The sequence below is a fragment of the Sinocyclocheilus anshuiensis genome, unplaced genomic scaffold (genome assembly GCF_001515605.1).
Source record: "Sinocyclocheilus anshuiensis isolate Anshui unplaced genomic scaffold, SAMN03320099.WGS_v1.1 scaffold1449, whole genome shotgun sequence".
NCBI lineage: Eukaryota > Metazoa > Chordata > Actinopteri > Cypriniformes > Cyprinidae > Sinocyclocheilus > Sinocyclocheilus anshuiensis.
The window spans coordinates 603,542-621,714 of NW_015549696.1; the positions used below are offsets into that span (position 1 = coordinate 603,542).

An 18,173-nucleotide genomic window follows, 5' to 3' on the forward strand; every position below is an offset into this window, starting at 1 on the left:
TATATTAAGTACAGAGACTGCGGAGTTAAAAGTTTTGTAGGGCACTAAACATTAGAATATTTGGCAACTTTATACTAAAGGCCCGAGCTGGGGCCAATTAAATTTGAAAGTCAGTGGCATGGAACCAATAATAAAGGCAAAAAGCTTTAATCGTAATATGCATACAAAGTAGTGCAGCTGTTTTTCAATGAATTTTGAGTTTGAAAGTCTCAGTGGCAGCATATTGAAAACGCTGGCATGATCATAAGGACTGTTATAGTAATACAAAAATATCTTTTTGATGGGGTCCAGAAAGCACTGATGTTCTGTGGAGTAATTCTGACTGTGGGTGTTAAACAGTTGTTCAGGCCCACCTACGTTACAACCCTCACCACTTTCTCTGCCCATTGAATCACTTTTCATCTAAGCTGCAAGCTGTAAGCCATTCGGATTTTTTCCAGACCACCCTCATTTTATTATAACTCTGTTTTGTGGTCTTTATATTTGACTGCAGGCTAACATTATCAAAGAATAATGAAAAATGAAGCATAACGTAATATTTGCTGGTCTTGTGAGATTACATTTCTTGGCGTGCGCTGTGTGGAACGAAATTTAATCTGCTCCAGGCAGCTGACTTTTAAATAATTATTTATTATATTTAATATGACAGTAATTAGAGTAGATATTTTTGTGGTTTGTACCAATTCCAGTAGGGCTGGTCGATAAATGTTCGATATAATGTTTATGCACCAAAAGCGGAACGAAAGAGCGCTAGTCATTTGAACCACGACACACGGGCCATTTATCCACTCTGCTCAAAGTTCAAACGGTAGCACAACACATAGACATGCATCAAATATATTAAACACAATATTATTACAGTATTTTTTTGTGATTAAGCTGTGCGTTTGTGCATTTATACTCAATGTATTTAGACTACTGTTTTTCATCCAAATAAATAAAAACTAGGGCTGTGCAAATAATCGAATGTGATTTTTCATGCACATCTCATCAGTAAAGCCAGTTCTGTGATTAGTAGTAAATCTCCAGCACGTGCGTTCAGATGGAGCGGAATTTACTACACAGAGCTGTAGATCACTGACAAGCTACGCAAGCTTTACTGACGAGATGCGCATGAAAATCGCATTCGATTATTTGCACAGCCCTACTAAAAACCATGTTGTAGTTTTACTGTGGTATTGAGGTTCTGTATGTCTGGTTTTAACTGTGGTTATCATGATCTAAATGTATGCTACTATGGAAGACCACTGGTTAATTAAAAAAAAAAAAATTGAAGAGTCAGAATAATAAAATTTCACCATATAAAATGAGGTTGCTACAATTTTTTTGTTACTGATTTTGATAATGAACAAATTTACATCTGCATCCTAACTCAAGCTACTATTACTATAAAATGTGCATTTCTAAGAGACAAAAAGTAATAATATTGTTAATATTAAAAGGGCAACACAAACCTGTTTCTTGATTTGAAACAACATCACTCATTAGAACATGCAGAAACTAAGAAATTTCTCTTAAGATATTTAAGAAAAATTAACAGTCTGGTTTCAAAAACTTTTACTTTGGAGCAAAAATCTGGCTTTAAACTTGAAAGAAATGAAGATTTGATATCTATCGTGATAATTATCGATATCAACTGATATGAAAAAAAAATTATCGTGACAATTTTTTGCCCATATAACCATCCCTAAATTCCAGTAAAATTTCAGTTTTCAGTACCATAAGCAAAAACTTGGAACTATTTTATTTTACTATTAAATTCATTAATTAAATTCATTAAATTAAATTCAATTAATTAAGTAAATACAAATTTTACATAATGTAGCTTTCAAATATTGATAAGTAAACATTGTTTAACAAGATCAAGTAGAAATTTGTGACAGGTGCATTTACACTCTCAACAACACTTTTGACATACAGTGTCAGATATATATTTATTTATTTTTTAAACATTTTTTTAAGATTCAATCCTGCATTGAAACAGTTGTCGTCAGTTCAGAAACATTTCTGCTCGCTTAGCTGCATGAAATATAAATCTTATCCAAATTGTGAATGGTTATATAAACTGAAAGTGAGCGTTCTCTTTATAATCACTGAAACTGAAAAGGCCAGACTGTTCATCAAAGAATATTTTCATCATGAGATTAAACACTTGCTTTCTCTTTCTCAACAGTTGTTCACCGTTGTTCAGCACGTGAAGCACTTTAATGACGTGGTGGAATTTGGCGAGAATCAGGAGTTCACTGATGACTTTGAGTATCTTGCCACTGGTCTGAAGACTGGTCAACCCCTTAACACACGCTGCCTTAGGTGCAGAAGCCATTCCATCAGTGTATATTCTAACCATTTCCCAGTATTTTAAATATGGCCTAATGTTTGTATTTGCAACGGGCTCAGTGTTTGCTCATTACTATTCTGTTGTGTTTGTGTGCAGTGTTATTAGTTTGGCCACACGGAGCGCCATGCCCAGTTTCAGGATGCACCTGAGGGCTCGTGGGAAAGTGGCTCAGGTCTTTAAAACTCTCAATGATGCACCTCAACATCCAGTAAGTCAAAAGATGTTTGGACTTTTCTGAAACCTTCACTGCCTGATGTCTTTTGTCTAATCGATTGTACTTCCTGTCCTTGCCCCTTTCCTCAGAATCTAGCTCTATGTACGGCCTCTCTGATGTACATTCTCAGCCGAGACCGTTTGAACATGGACCTGGATCGGGCCAGTCTGGATCTAATGATTCGTTTGCTGGAATTAGAACAGGACAAATCCATTGCTGATCAGCTAACGACAAAAGAGATGAATAAAGTAAAAGAAAAGATTCGCAAACTCTGCGAAACCGTCCATAATAAGCATCTCGACTTGGAGAATATCACGGTAAGCTCGAGATCAGTCGTGCTTTGTTATTGGCTGGTGTTTCTTGCTGCAGTGCGGTAGTTCTGTTTGTTTACATCTGCAAACTTTCCTGTCAAGGATTTGCACTTTTTTATTATTCTGCTTGTGTGATAGACCATGTGGATGAGGGATTGTGTTCATTTGTGGTTTTTCAGAAAGGTTCAATTTCCTGCTCCCTCTAGTGGATACATTTCATTGCTTGTGTTGTACATTCTAAGGATGTTTTCAAAAATGTATCAGTCAGTGGATTGTTCCAACAACTAGTCACAACAACTGTGTTATAGAATAATTCATCCCAAAATGACATTATATTTTGTCATTTACACCCCCTCCCTTGTCATGCCCAAACCCTTATGATTTACTTTCTTCTGTGGAACATAAGGATGTAGTGGCCAATTTTTTTAGCCAATTATAAAGAATGTGGACTGGAGTTTTTTTAAGCTTCAGAGAAAGTTGTGATTTGGTGTATCTTTTGCAGCTTTACAATAACTTTGTGTGAAGAACTGACAGAAATTGTATTTATTCACTGAAAATCTTGTCACCTGAAACAATCAGTCAATGAATCTGTTGTAATAGGAGTTGATCAGTGAATCAGTTAATTTGGTTCACAGTGCTGGTTTTATGATTCAGATCAGCTGATTTATGTATTAATTGATTCTAGGACTGCGCAATAAATTGTATTCTAATCTTTACAAGATTTCTGCTTTTTGATTTATTACAAATAATCGTCTGCGATATTTTCCCACTGGTGGGTTGTCCTCAAGGGATTATTTATTTGTTTGTTTTTTTATTGGCATTTCCGTTGTCTTGCAATGGTAACAAGCCTCCACAAGCTTTCATGGTTACGGTTGCCAGATGTTAGGAGTAAAAATCCCCCAATCAGAGTGTTTCTCTTAAATTGATATCAGTGCTGGGCAACGATTAATCGCATCCAAAATAAAAAATTTTGTGTGCATAATATATCCGTGTACTGTGTATATTTATTATGTGTATATATAAATACGCATACATGCATGTATATATTTAAGAAAAATGTTATGTTTATATATGAAATATATTTATATGTAATATAAATATATACATGTAAATACATGTAAATATTTTCTAAATATATACTGTATGTGTGTGTCTTTATATACATAATAAATATACACAGTACACACACATTTCTCACAAAACTATTGGATGCGATTAATCGTTGCCCAGCACTAATTGATATATTTTCTTCCCAACCATGATTGCGTGCTCTCTCTACAGTATGGAAAAAGCGCTAATAGGCTGAAAAAAAACCCAGAAAACATTAGTTGCAATTTAGTAATATCTATTGAGATATTTTGTTCAAATAAAAGTGTAATACAGCCAGTCTGTTTTGACTGTAGTAATGTTTTTTTTTTAGCAAAATAATCATGATTAACTGTTTAAACAACATCATGCAGCTTATTCACAAGTGGAATTTATTGTTGAACATGGCAAATGTTGCAAAAAAGTTGTTTAAAGATGGTGAACCCTTTCTCAGAGAGGGTTTAGCGTGCTGCTGACAGTGTAGTTTTTATAAGCTGTTCTCACAGGACAAGTTCAAAAACAGCTGGGTGGAACACATCAGAATGAAACAGAATTCAAGGATTTTAAAACTTCAGCTGTTGTTACTTGACGCACTGTTTTTAAATTGTGCTGAAAATGCTGACATTGGAAAAAAAACAGACATGACGCACTGGTAAAGGATATCTGACTGAGCATGTGCACATAGACCAGCAATTTAAAAAAATTCAGACGAAACATAATGCATCCTGTGTGAACGCTCACTTAGACTGTTAGCACACTGAAAAACAGCATGATAAAACCCTCTCCAAGAACTTGTCTCTATATTCATCCATAAATTAATTGAAAACACCCTTTGCTAAACTATTATAATATTTACTTGTTTTCTTTTTTTTGCTTTAGCCATCAGAGCCAGATCAAGAGCTTTTTATCAAGTTGTATTCTTTGCATTTCTCACCCTCTATTTACATTTGTTTTAATGTTCTGTTTAGCAAATAGAACTTTTACATTTGCATAATGGAGTCATTAAAGCTGAATGTATCTTTTATATAATATCTTTCAGACTGATTGTGCATTGTCTTTTTCTCTGTAGACGGGACATTTAGCAATGGAGACATTGTTGTCATTGACGTCAAAGAGAGCTGGGGATTGGTTTAAAGAAGAACTCCGGCTTCTGGGAGGCCTGGACCACATTGTAGATAAAGGTCTTCTATTTTTGCTCCGTATTAAAGATCTGATTGTTATCCTTTATTTGTTATAGAAGTTTGATAATATTATGTTAATATTGTGTTTTGTTGTATTATGTCATGAACATCCCATTTGCCTGGGTTTCACATACATGCATATTGTAATAAGATACTTGTGAGAATGATTTAACGTGCATGTGTATTTCCCCACAGTTAAAGAGTGTGTGGAAAACCTGAGCCGAGAGGATGATAAGGAGAACCTAGTGGCGTCTTTGTGGGGGGCTGAGAGATGTTTGCGTGTTCTAGAAAGTGTAAGTCTGATACTTGTCCATGCGTTTGAGTTGTGATTGTAATGCTTTTTTTTTTTTAATATATATAAAGTAAACACGTGCAGTATAAAGTACTCTGAGTTTGAATTATGTGAATCTAGACTGTTTGTCCTTGAACATGCAAATCCATTTACATGGGATACAAAGATTTCAATCCAAATTCACATACTTTTCAGCATTAATATAAAAATGAGAAAATTATATTTCCTTTCATATGGGTTTTACAATAAAAGACATTCTACGTCATGCAGATTGGGGCAGGAAGGTGATTATTTATTTTATTATTTATTTTTATTTTTTTTAAGAAATGAATACAAAAGTGACACATCTTTTGTAACATTATTGTAACTTTGCTATTTCAGATGCTGTTCTTTTGAACTTTCTATTCATCAAAGAATCCTAAAAAAAAAAGGATCACGGTTTCCACAAAAATATCAAGCATCGCAACTGTTTTTAACGTTTATAATAAGAAATATTTCTTTAGCACTAAATCAGCATATTCAAGTGTTTGCTGAAGGATCATGTGACACTGAAGAATGGAGTAATGGCTGCTGACAATACAGCTTTGCCATAATGAGAAATAATGCATTTTTAAATATTTAATTTTTAAAATAGAAAACAGTTATTTAGAATTACAATATCTCACAAGATTACTATATTTAATGTAATAATTAAATAAATTGACTGTTTTATTAAATAAATGCAGGCTTGGTGAGCATAAGAGGCTTCTTTCAAAAACATTTAAAAAAAAATCTTACCGACACCAAACTTTTGAATGGTTATGTAGTTATTAAGTCTTAGTAAGATTCTGGTCATGTGTGACAATTAAATCCTTTACTATAGCTCTATAACTTTAGACCTTATTCTTTTAGACCTTATTTTTTTTAATGAGGGAATGCTGATTGTTGTACATGGTAGAGGGAGTCAGCTGTAAACCTCAGTAGATTTCGTTAAGGGATAAACAGAGTGCATTAACCTTGATATTAACCTACTGTAGATTGAACAACAGAGTCTATCTCTGCTGGGCCAATTTAGAAGAGGATTATTTTTTGCATTGCGGCTCTTTTTTAACTTATTTTTAATTTGGTATTTATCAATACAGGTAACAGTTCACAATCCAGAAAACCAGGCCTACCTGATCGCATACAAGGACTCTCGGCTCATAGTTTCTTCAGCAAAGTAAGTGCCTCCAAAAGTAATGTAGCAGTACACTTGTCATGTTTTCCTGATTGTTTTGGCAGGAAGCCCCTGGTAGTGTGTGGTCAGACAGGGTGCGGGTTAACCGCTAGCTTTCCTCATTACAGCAGACAGCCTCCAGACTCATTAACAACCCCAACAGCAACAGGAACACTTTATCAACAACACCATCTGCCAAGACCATAAACGCAGAGCTGCTGTGCCAAAGCACCCTCTGATACGGCTCAAGCCATGCTGACATTTCCTAAAGAGGCCAATCATTCCAAACCTTAATGAGACTTGCATACTGTCTTAAGTGTCCAACTTCAGACCACTTAAAAGTATAGTTAACCGTAGTCATTTAGTCCCTCTTGTCATTCGTAACTCCCCGATTTACTTTCTTACATCAGAATGTTCACTCTGCATACAATGAAAGCATGCAGTAATCAGGAGCTGTCAGGTACAATAAAGCTTGTCCATCTGAATTTGATATCACACAACTTCATGCTTCATATTTGAATATGAACTGAGTTATCAGAGATTAACATTGAATACTTGCATTTAATCTGTTCTCACAAAGCTATTGCTTCAGATGGCTTAGGAGTTTATTTGCACATTTATTTATTTTACAGGGTAAACCTCTATAGAGCTACATGGGAGCAAATTTGTTCCAGCAGCAAAAAACAAAACAAAAATCCATTATTGCTTTTTCCACAGCTTTCTAAAAAGCATGGATTATGGCAGTCTGATGGGAGAAAGAAGTTAAACGTACATCAAGTTAGAAAGAAACCCACTTGCAGAGCCCAATATCACAGTAGAGTGTAGTGTATATGCAATGATAATTATCGCGGAAATGCTTTATCTCTTTCTGTGAAAAGGGTGCATACAGCGCATGAGTCATATTGACTGATTTTAAAGTTGTACCATTCATCATGTGTGTTATGAAAGGTGTTTTTTTGTCTGTCCTTGGTTTCAGAAATCACTATTGTGACTTAGATATTTTTATATTTGTTGACTTTGTAATACAACTCCCCCACACCTTTTGTACTACATACATGTATGATATCTTATATTATTTTCGAAGCAATCCGAACTCTTTCATGGCAGATGATAAAACAGGAGAAAAAGTTGCATTAAAGACTTACATTGAAGGAGAAAGCAAAGCCGTATCTAGAGCTCAGCAGTGACTTACGTGGGCAAGTACCACTCACATTTTCAGAAAATGCAAAAATCGACTTTCCATGTGAAAGCACATTTAGGCATCTGTTATGGTAAATCTAGCTTATACTTGTCCGCTTGAGGCAGTCTGGCCTCTCTTCCGCTGCTAATGTAATTACGAGCTGATGGCCCAGCTCTCTAGACGGGGTCAGACCCTTCAGAGTGCACAGCGAACCAAACACGGGTGCTCAGGACTGTGAAGAGGATCTAGATGAGTCAACAAAGTCGGCTCACACACACTGCTGGAAGAGCTCGTTCAGCTGGCTCTAATTCAGTTAGAGAGTACGGCAGGCTTGCATTAATGACGACCCCACTAATATGTGAATACACGAACCTCTACCTCCATTTCCCATCTCGCTCGCTAATGACCTCTCATTATGCTAAGCGCATTAATGGCATTTTGCATGAAGCTGGTCGTATTGTAGTGCATGTGCTGTGGATGCAGACTCCCTCACTCTCTATTGCTATCTCACTCACACACGTCTTGGGGACTAATAGAGAGGAAGAGCTAAGTTTTCCCCCTCTAGAGAAAGCTAATGCAGTTTGTGTTTGTATCTGCTGACCCTGGCTGTGGCGTAAATGCAATCCATTAGGATGTGCGCACTTCCCGCTGCATCTGTTATCTGCGGGCTGTTTTTCCGTCTTGAGTGTTACTCTGAACAGCCATTATTAAGATGCTGATAGAGCACTTATAGTACCAGATTTGGTGTTAAAATGTTCAAATGTGACATCACTGTTTCAAGATACACCTTGTATTCAACTGAAGTAACTGTCAAGAGGCAGTGTGGTAGACATAAAATTATGATTTGATTTATCAAGGGCTGTTATTTTTGTGCTTTCAGTAATATATGGAGTTTGCAAAAGTCCTTAAAGTAATGTTTCTCAGCTGGTTTTGCTGCAGGACACAGATTTTGTCCAAGTTCTAAGTGCATTGAATGTAGTTATAGTCATATTTTCTTTTACATTGCGTGTTTTTTTATTGTTTTTGTTTGAGGGTGAGGGCATCTTATGCAACCTATCCATGTTGGCATCTATCTAATTTAACTGACTTTTTCTAAATCACAGCGAAACCTTTTAGTTTCTCCTTACTTTGAAATTAAGAGCCCTGCATTTTACTATCCTAACTATATACGCTTGGTTTGTGTGGCTTTCCTCATTGCTTTCCTCATTGAACAAACATAACCACAGAGTAAGCTACTTTTTAATTTAGGACCCCAATCCATTTTATTTTCCTCTCAATTCTTTTATGATTTTAATACAAATTTATAATGAAAAATTGTGCCCAATGAAAAGAATTAAAACTAAAACAATATAAACATGTATGTGTCAAATCAAATGAAAATGACATTGAATGAAAATATACATATTAAAAATTAATTGAAAATATTAATGTACAACAAAATATTGCAGTTTTACTGGGGTGAAAAATAACATGTTGTATTTCTTTGCTTTAAAATAATATTATTACATTGAGAAGTATATTTTAGTATTTTGTTTGTTTATTTGATGGTAGTTTTTCTCTAGTTCTAGTTTTTTTTTTTTTAAAGCTTGTGAAGTGGCTCTCAGAACAACTCTGGAGATGAAGTCCTCATATGTTGAGATGGCAGATGCTAAAAACACCGTGAGCATCACGCGTGTTTGTGTATAAGATGAAACTACACCTACAAACACACACAGAACATGCTGACTTATTAGAGGCATGCACTGATTGGCATATTTTATTGCATTCTCAATATACCGTTTATCGCCCAGCCCTAGTTCACGCTGCTCTTTTCCATGTAATGAATGTGAATGAAAAGGGGGAAACAACACCATGAAAGCTGTTTGACTTGTGCACTACACAAGATATCTAAAACAATATAATAACTTTTGTGTAAGAATATAGATATAGGATGAGTACTAAATGAAAGAATTGTACATTTTTTCACTGATCTGTGCCTTCAAGATGTTTTTGGATACTAAAACAATAATTTGCACTAATTCTTCGAAAGGACATAACATTTTTGTTTCGTCTGTTTATTTTAGAGCGTTATGGCACTGTGAGGAGATGATCCAGAGGTACAGTCGAGAGGTGAACAGAGGCCTGTGCTCGTCGGGCACACCGCTGCCCTACTGCAGCAACAGCAACGTGGGCAAAGCTGTAGAAGACTGTATGCGAGCTATCATCGGGGTCCTGCTAAATCTCACACATGACAACGGTCAGTACAAAGACGAGGACGTTTAACAAAACAAACCTTCCACTTGGACTATGAAGGAATGCACTGTAAAAGTAACAGTGTTAAAAAAAGCTACTTTGAAACTATAACTTACAAAGCTACTCTTAAAGGAATAGTTCACCCAGTAATGAAAATGGTCATCAATTACTTAGCCTCATTCCAAACCCATAACACCCTCTCCTAACTACATGCGATGCGACAAGATTCCAGCGACAAGCAATTTGACTGTCCACACCAAACGCAACGTGACAGAATCAATCAAATATCACAGCCAATCAGAAGCGTGTGTGGGTGATCTCTCTCTCTGGAAGTGCACTGCACTCGCAACGAAGTGGATAAGTTTATAATCGAACTCATAAATATCATTTTTTTACATCATTAAATGGACATACTGAGTGACTGAGACCATCTTTGTCATGAAAAACGCTTGTTGGTTCGTATTGTGTTCGCAGTTTTAAGGTACGTTAATTTATACACTTTAATTTATTTGTGAGATCTAAGGTAAACTATCTGTTGTTGCTTTCAGTATAGTTATAAGGTCACGCAAAATGATATTCAAACTCACATTAGACACATTTAACTTTGAATAAAGCACATAATCAGTACCTGAGATTATCACTGCCATATAGTTTGTATGTTGTTGTTCCAGTTGCGATTTCGCAGAAATAGAAAACGTTTCTAAAATAGAAATGTCGCATGACGCCGTCACGGCTAGTTTGGACAAAACTCTGATTAACATGGGAAATATACCTTTTATCGCATGTCGCAGCGTCATGTCGTGGCGCGTCGCGTGTAGTTAGGACACGGTCTAAGACTTGTCATCTTCTGAACACAAATTGAAGGTATTATTAATGAATCCTGACAGATATCTGAAAAGTCCATCATAAACGCATTAATCCATAAAGACATCATAAATGTAACCCATGTAATATGAGCAGTTTAATCAGTTATCGGAAGTGACATCATTGCTTTAAATGGTAAACATTTAATTTAGGCTTTTATCCACATAAACATTCATCAACACACATAAATAGAGCACATCAAATATGGTCAATAGAAGCTCAACCATGGTTGTTTGAAGCGTAAGAAGCATAAGTATGACTGAACTTCTGTTTACCATGTGTTGATCAATGTTCTCGCTCAGTGAAGTCTTTAAAAGGTTAATGGTGATTTTTTTTTCTTCAAATATGAAAATGCTTGCATGAATTTCTAACATATATATAAGAATGTAAATTGCTGGTTATGCGCCGGGTGAAAACACCTTAAGAACATGAAACCACACACACCTGACAAGGCAGCACCAGTGAAACTGTTTTCATGACCGTGTTTAATAATGTGTTTTTATGCATAAGACATGGAAATGTGCTTTGCTCCATTGTAAAGTCATGTCACAGATTCTCCAAACAAACTAATTAATCAGTAATGTAATTCTTAATTGGTTATTAATATCAAATAGTTGTTACAGACTTAGTAACATTGCTGCTTTTAGTTTGTTACTCCCCAGCACTGAACTTTAAATACCTAAGTATACTTACTTACTTATGCCAGGGCCATCCTTAGCTGAGGCGGGGCCCGGTGCAAGATGGGGAGCGGAGCCCCCTCGGTCCGTTCGCGATTGCATTTCGGGGGGTCCCCCTCGGTCCGTTCGTGAACGCGTTTATCTCCCCCTCGGTCCGTTCGCCATGGGGCCCCCCTCAAAGCGTGGACTAGTATACATATATCAGACTAGTATACATATATTGAATGTATGCAGCTTTATTTTTCTAACCTTGTCGACTCTGTACCACTCAGATTACTCTTGTGCCTTGATTGGTCCACAAGGTGGCAACACTGGACCGAGCGGTTACACTTTATTTTAAGGTGTCCTTCTTACAGTGTAATTATACATTTAAGTACTGAGTAATATTAATCAACAACATGTACTTACTATATGGTTAGGGTTAGGATTAGGGGTTGGCTTAGGGTTACTTGCATGTAATTATGCATATTTTGTTATTATTATAATAGTAAGTACATGTAACATGTGTAACAAGGACACCTTAAAATAAAAGTGTTACTGACCATGCCATTGTTTCCTAGTCCAAAAAAAAAAAAACACATATTCGAGGAGCAACAACAGTTGACACATGGAGGCGGGGCCCGGTGCAAGGTGGGGAGCGGAGCCCCCTCGGTCCGTTCGCGATTGCATTTCGGGGGGTCCCCCTCGGTCCGTTCGTGAACGCGTTTATCTCCCCCTCGGTCCGTTCGCCATGGGGCCCCCCTCAAAGCGTGGACTAGTATACATATATCAGACTAGTATACATATATTGAATGTATGCAGCTTTATTTTTCTAACCTTGTCGACTCTGTACCACTCAGATTACTCTTGTGCCTTGATTGGTCCACAAGGTGGCAACACTGGACCGAGCGGTTACACTTTATTTTAAGGTGTCCTTCTTACAGTGTAATTATACATTTAAGTACTGAGTAATATTAATCAACAACATGTACTTACTATATGGTTAGGGTTAGGATTAGGGGTTGGCTTAGGGTTACTTGCATGTAATTATGCATATTTTGTTATTATTATAATAGTAAGTACATGTAACATGTGTAACAAGGACACCTTAAAATAAAAGTGTTACTGACCATGCCATTGTTTCCTAGTCCAAAAAAAAAAAAACACATATTCGAGGAGCAACAACAGTTGACACATGTTGATGAGCGCCTGTGTGAGGGGGTTAAAATATGCCCAAAACTCCAGTTTAAATGAGTACAGTTGATTTTTTTTATTGCCCATAACATCTGGAGAGAAATAGTGCAGATACTGGACAAGGATGAATCTTTGACAGGCATGTGTTCATGCACACCATTAGAGTATACTTCGAAATGCTATTCACTTGATTGTACGCATATTGCAAGTGTTTGCGTCAAAGCTGATGTGAACTTTGAGCTTTAGACGATTTAATAGTTCTCAATTTTCAGCACAAAGACCCTACTAATTAGTAGGGCTGTGTATCACCAGCAAAGTCACGATACAATACGTATCACGATACAGAGGCCACGATACAATACGTTGACGATACATCGTCGTATCGATATTTTGAACACAGCACTACTAATTAGTAATGAAATTCATTATTAGTTGTTATTGATTGGTCGTTACCGAACTAATAACTTTGTTGCTTTTCAGTAGTTACTTCCCAACACTGAAATGTACTATGCGCTGGAAGCTGTTCAGCTGAACAATCAGACGACCGGCCGCAGTGGCTATCTCATTACATTATGCCTTATAGAGCGTTTGTTATTCTGCTTTTAAAAGGCTTAAAGTCAATAAGAGTCTTTTGGCTTTCTTGCATGGCCTTTGTTCGATGTGCCAAATGGATTTCTGTTAGTGGTGCTGCTTTGGCTAGCTGCTCGCTAGTATTGCTGCCAAACCCTTCAGCATAGTGCAGTAGTACTCAGTCATAAGCCAGATGTGAGCAGCTTGGAGAACAACAGTCAGAGAAAATCCCTGATTAACTAACGCTGAACTTGTATGTGCAGCAGCCATTGAGTGCATTTTCTTTTTGTCTGTAGAATGGGGCAGCACAAAGACGGGCGAGCAGGAGGAGTTAATGAGCACGGCGCTGAACTGTGTGGTCAGGGTGCCACAGTACCTGCCGCAGGAGCGGAGGTTCGATATCAGAGTCCTGGTGAGTACACAGCTCTACTAATATCACTCAGTGTTGGTATACATTCAGTGGGGACCAGCAGTGTCCGCTAGGAGTTCCTGAGTGCTTTCGAACTACATTACAAATTGAAATTTCATACTGTGATCGCATTTGTAATAGGGCTGTTATAAATCAAATATTTACAATGTTTTTTTTGATGATGATTATAAAAAATGTGTGTTAATTGTAATGCATCATTACACTTCTTCCATATGGACAAATTAATTAGTTAAAAAATTGTAATGATTTCCCATAAAATGCTTTAAAAATTTGTAAAACACCACATATAAATTTTTGCGAATATTGTTAGAATACAAACAAATGGCAGATTAATTGGTTTGCATTACAAACGTTCACAAAAATTCTTTGGTTGTCATTTTTCAAGTTTTTAAAGAATTTTAGTACAGCATATATGGAGATAATCTATGTATTCTGTTTATTGAGGGGCTTTTTTTAAACGAATTAATCGTACAGGTTTATGTGGTTTATTACGATTAATTGCACCTCCACAAATTACTTTATAATCAACATAAAGATATTTTAAATCAGTATTAAAGTACTATCAAGGCTGTATTGCCAATACCAGTACCTCTGTTAAATGCATTTTCTTTCTTCAGATTTTGAGGATAAAGTGTCTAAATATAACCATTCGACAATACATTTGACTAATGTTAGCATGCTAACAATAAGCCAACTGCAAAAGATCAGACTACTGTTTTTCTTTATAATTTACAACAATTATAGAACATGATCAACCTTGTAGACTAATCATCCCATAAACCCATTATAATAAATTTCTCATTTAGCTTTGCCTTCATTTATGGGAAATAACCCCATATGTTTCTGTCTCATTACTTAATCTGATTTCTTGTTTCTTGTGCTACCTCAAAGCTTAATAACATTTGCAAACAGTGCTCAAATAGCATCAGCATAACGACATAGGAAGTCAAGTCAAGTCACCTTTATTTATATAGCACTTTTAAAAATACAGATTGTGTCAAAGCAACTGTACAGCATTAATTAGGAAAATAGTGTAGGAAGTAGGGGGAAGTTGTCTCAGGCAGTGAGAAAACTGAGACTGTAAATTGATGATTATATTTAATGTGTTAAACTGATCTCATTCTTGTGTGCATTTAGTGAAAAAATACAGAAAACATGCTTTGATTAAATTTAAGAAATGTTTAACTAGTTTTTATAAATATTCAGTATTTTTGAGTAGTTTCATTTATATCATTTACACATCTAAAAAAAAAAGTTGAAAATATTTTTTATCCAATCCTACTTTTTGTTTGTGCAAACCAGTTGTGTGAGACATTACTATCAAAGTGAAACCATGTTTTCTGTCTGTGTTGTGGTTCCTGTTGATCTAAATGAGGTGTTTTTCATTGTATTTGTGTGTGTTTTAGGGTCTGGGCTTGCTCATTAATCTGGTGGAGTACAGCGCGAGGAACAGACACTGTCTGGTGGAGCTGCAGATGGAGGGAGGTGAAGTCTGGGACTCCATGTGTGTGTCTGACAAAGATGAGTTGCAGACTGAGAGATCTCTCAGCGCCATTGCTGCTCTGGTGAAGGTATACAAACACACACACACAGAAAAACAACTGCTGCATGGCTGCACTTCACACTTACAGAAAGCAGGTCCTAGTATTATTACACCTGTTATTAAGGTCTTGGTGTAATGTGATCACAAGTGGCCACTCAAAACACATCACTGTTTACACCTGGTAGTTAGATGTGTCTGAATTGTAGACCACTAGTTATCAGATTTTGTTGAGGAAGTTCTCAGATTCCATGTCTATCACTGTTAGTGCATGTTGATAATGCATCAATGCATGGTGTACATAAGTAATTACTAAGATAAGATGACACATTGCTGTACAAATTTTTGCTAAAGCTGATCATTAATGCGTCTGCATGTGCAATATAAAGATTTCAGTGATTCTCAATAATTTTAATCTTTTGAGTATGTCCACCAAAATTATTTTCCATCACTGATTGGGTCACAAGCAAAACACTCGTAATTACTTTGTCTCCGTTTCTGCTTTATAGTTTTTTCTTCAGAGAGAGCATGCAGCCATGTTAGCGGAGGCGGAGACGGATGACTTCATCAACGATCCGCCAAAGTCCCAACTGGACCAGAGTGGAGAATGGAAGGAGACCAATGAAGAGATCCAGTGGGTCGCTTCAGAAAACAACAGCACAGAGGACAAGAAGAAGGGAGAGGAGGATGAAGAACTTGACCTCAACAAAGGTAGACATTACACCCAGGGACTAGACAAATACAAATAGTTTTTTGGCACGGCAGTTAATTTTGCTTAATGTACAATCCACTTTGGTGGGCAGCTAATCTCAGTTTGGAGACCCAATGAAAGAACACAGCAACACACTGTTGTTCAAGTAGCATATTTGATTAGAATTGGAGGAACTTGGCCGATCTTCAGGGCCACTCATGTGTACATGCATGTTAGAGGTTTCTGAGAATATAATTTTTTGTAATATGTGAATGCACCAGATGAACTTAGACTCGGGTCCAAGTCATGATGTATTTAACTCCTGCGTCAAGAATCCAAAGCACACTTAGTTCTTTTTCTGACATTTGTGCAATTCCAGATATTTTCTTCTGCTTTAAGACACAAAGCTAGTCTAATGCAAGGAAATATTATGTAATTGTCATCTGCAGTCAGCGAGTGCAGCTGCTTGTACAAGACCTTCATCTTCCTGTGTATTCAGTCTTAATTGTGTGGTGTTTTCTTTTGGTGTTCAACAAACATAGTGGCATAGGAAACTTAGCAAATATGTGTCCTTGTAACATCTGTGCCAGCGGAGCGTGTTTCCTCTTTTCCTCTTGTTTTTCTCAAAAAGGACATGAGAAACAATATAAGCACAAGCCATTATATACACAGCGTGTTTATGTACATTCTGTAAAATAAGTGAGGCAGTCTGCTTTATTAGGGTTGTATAATCCTAAATACATTCTAAACAATCTATTCTAAACTTTTGGATTGTTTTAAATGCATCACTGCTTCCACAAATAAATATATTTAACAGCAAAAACTGTTTATTTTAAATTATAATATTAATAATTAGTATTAATAAAAGTAATTATTCTAAACTTGTGACCAATAATGTAATTAAAAACTTGTTTGAAATTTTAGTGAATAAAAAAGTTAACTCACAACATTCATTTAAACTTTATTTAAATAAACATAGAATTTTTCTTTTTTATGAGATAAAAAAAAAAAATCAGATATTTTTGAAAAAGGCCCGTTTTAAGTAGCCTGTCATGTGATTTTTCTCTCCAGCTCTTCAGCATGCTGGCAAGCACATGGAGGACAGTATTGTGGCGTCATACACTGCACTGCTTTTGGGTTGTCTGTGCCAGGGGAGCCCTGTAAGTAACACACTTATTTCACCTCACCTCAATGTTTCCCATTTTGTATCTTTGATTCATGTCTTCTGGCTCTGTCTGCTCAGAACCTGCTTTTCCTCATAAAGTGCAAAGAGTATTGTTTATTATTAATGGCAGGTATGCGTTTAGCTCTGCCAAGACTACTACTGTTCGGCTAGATACCCTTTCTGTCCTGGACAAGTGCCGCTTGTGCCCTCAGTAGTCGAATGAGGCCACAGTCACTTTAAGGTCAGGACAAACCCAGGCTAGACCAATAAGAGTACAGCGTTTACTGGTACAGAGTTTTTGTTGTTAATATTCCTTTTGCTTTTGCAGGGTTTGAGTGTTGTTTGTCTAAACTGCATTTTTTAGTTTCAGGGCAGGTATCAGAAGAAAGCTGCCCATGTTGTGTCTGGCAGTATTAATGGATTTATTTTCAGGACGTTAATAGGTGGGCTGTAGAATCGGGTGTAATGGACTCCTCTGTTTCTCTCTCATACCACTCTGTTGCTTTCTGACTGACGTACATGGCCATTATCTGTCTCGGCAATAAACGGGGCCCAGACGCAGACACAAAAAGAGATGGCATTTATACATGTTTGCACACTTTGAAGGTCGAGTTTGATTCTGTTTTGGAAAAACATATTGACTCAAAATAGGGTTTCTTTAGGAAGGCGCATCTTCCTGTTTGCAGCTTAGATTCGTGTTAGGGGGCATCAGAGGAAGGAAATATTTAATTTGGATCTGTTTCTGAAGATTGAGTACCATGGAGACTCAGAACGCATCGGGAAAAAAAAATGATGGCCAGAGATGAAGTGCTGCTGCTTTGATCAACAGAAACTTGCTTTAAAAATCTCCAGACTCTCTTTCAGCGCAGGCCTGAAGTGCACTGTAACCTCACGGGAGTAATGAGCTGCTAATGCTGTGTCTCTCTTTCAGATGAATGTGACTACTGTGAGGGAAAACCTGCCAAAAGGGGATTTTTCAGTCATGACAGAGATGCTGAAGAAGTTCTTGAATTTCATGAACCTTACAGTAAGTG

At 36.7% G+C, this 18,173-nt stretch overlaps 1 protein-coding gene across 1 annotated transcript in view; it reads left to right on the forward strand.

Moving 5' to 3' along the window:
• The window catches only part of LOC107660482 (wings apart-like protein homolog), a 64,234-nt gene that overhangs the window by 42,769 nt on the left and 3,292 nt on the right, over nucleotides 1-18,173 (forward strand). The window contains exons 8-19 of the mRNA XM_016449792.1: nucleotides 2,174-2,310; nucleotides 2,435-2,546; nucleotides 2,642-2,869; nucleotides 5,019-5,130; nucleotides 5,326-5,423; nucleotides 6,544-6,620; nucleotides 9,861-10,033; nucleotides 13,610-13,725; nucleotides 15,150-15,314; nucleotides 15,793-15,994; nucleotides 17,046-17,134; nucleotides 18,071-18,166. Coding sequence (XP_016305278.1) covers nucleotides 2,174-2,310; nucleotides 2,435-2,546; nucleotides 2,642-2,869; nucleotides 5,019-5,130; nucleotides 5,326-5,423; nucleotides 6,544-6,620; nucleotides 9,861-10,033; nucleotides 13,610-13,725; nucleotides 15,150-15,314; nucleotides 15,793-15,994; nucleotides 17,046-17,134; nucleotides 18,071-18,166 — 1,605 coding nt within the window. The remainder of the gene's footprint in view (nucleotides 1-2,173; nucleotides 2,311-2,434; nucleotides 2,547-2,641; nucleotides 2,870-5,018; nucleotides 5,131-5,325; nucleotides 5,424-6,543; nucleotides 6,621-9,860; nucleotides 10,034-13,609; nucleotides 13,726-15,149; nucleotides 15,315-15,792; nucleotides 15,995-17,045; nucleotides 17,135-18,070; nucleotides 18,167-18,173) is intronic.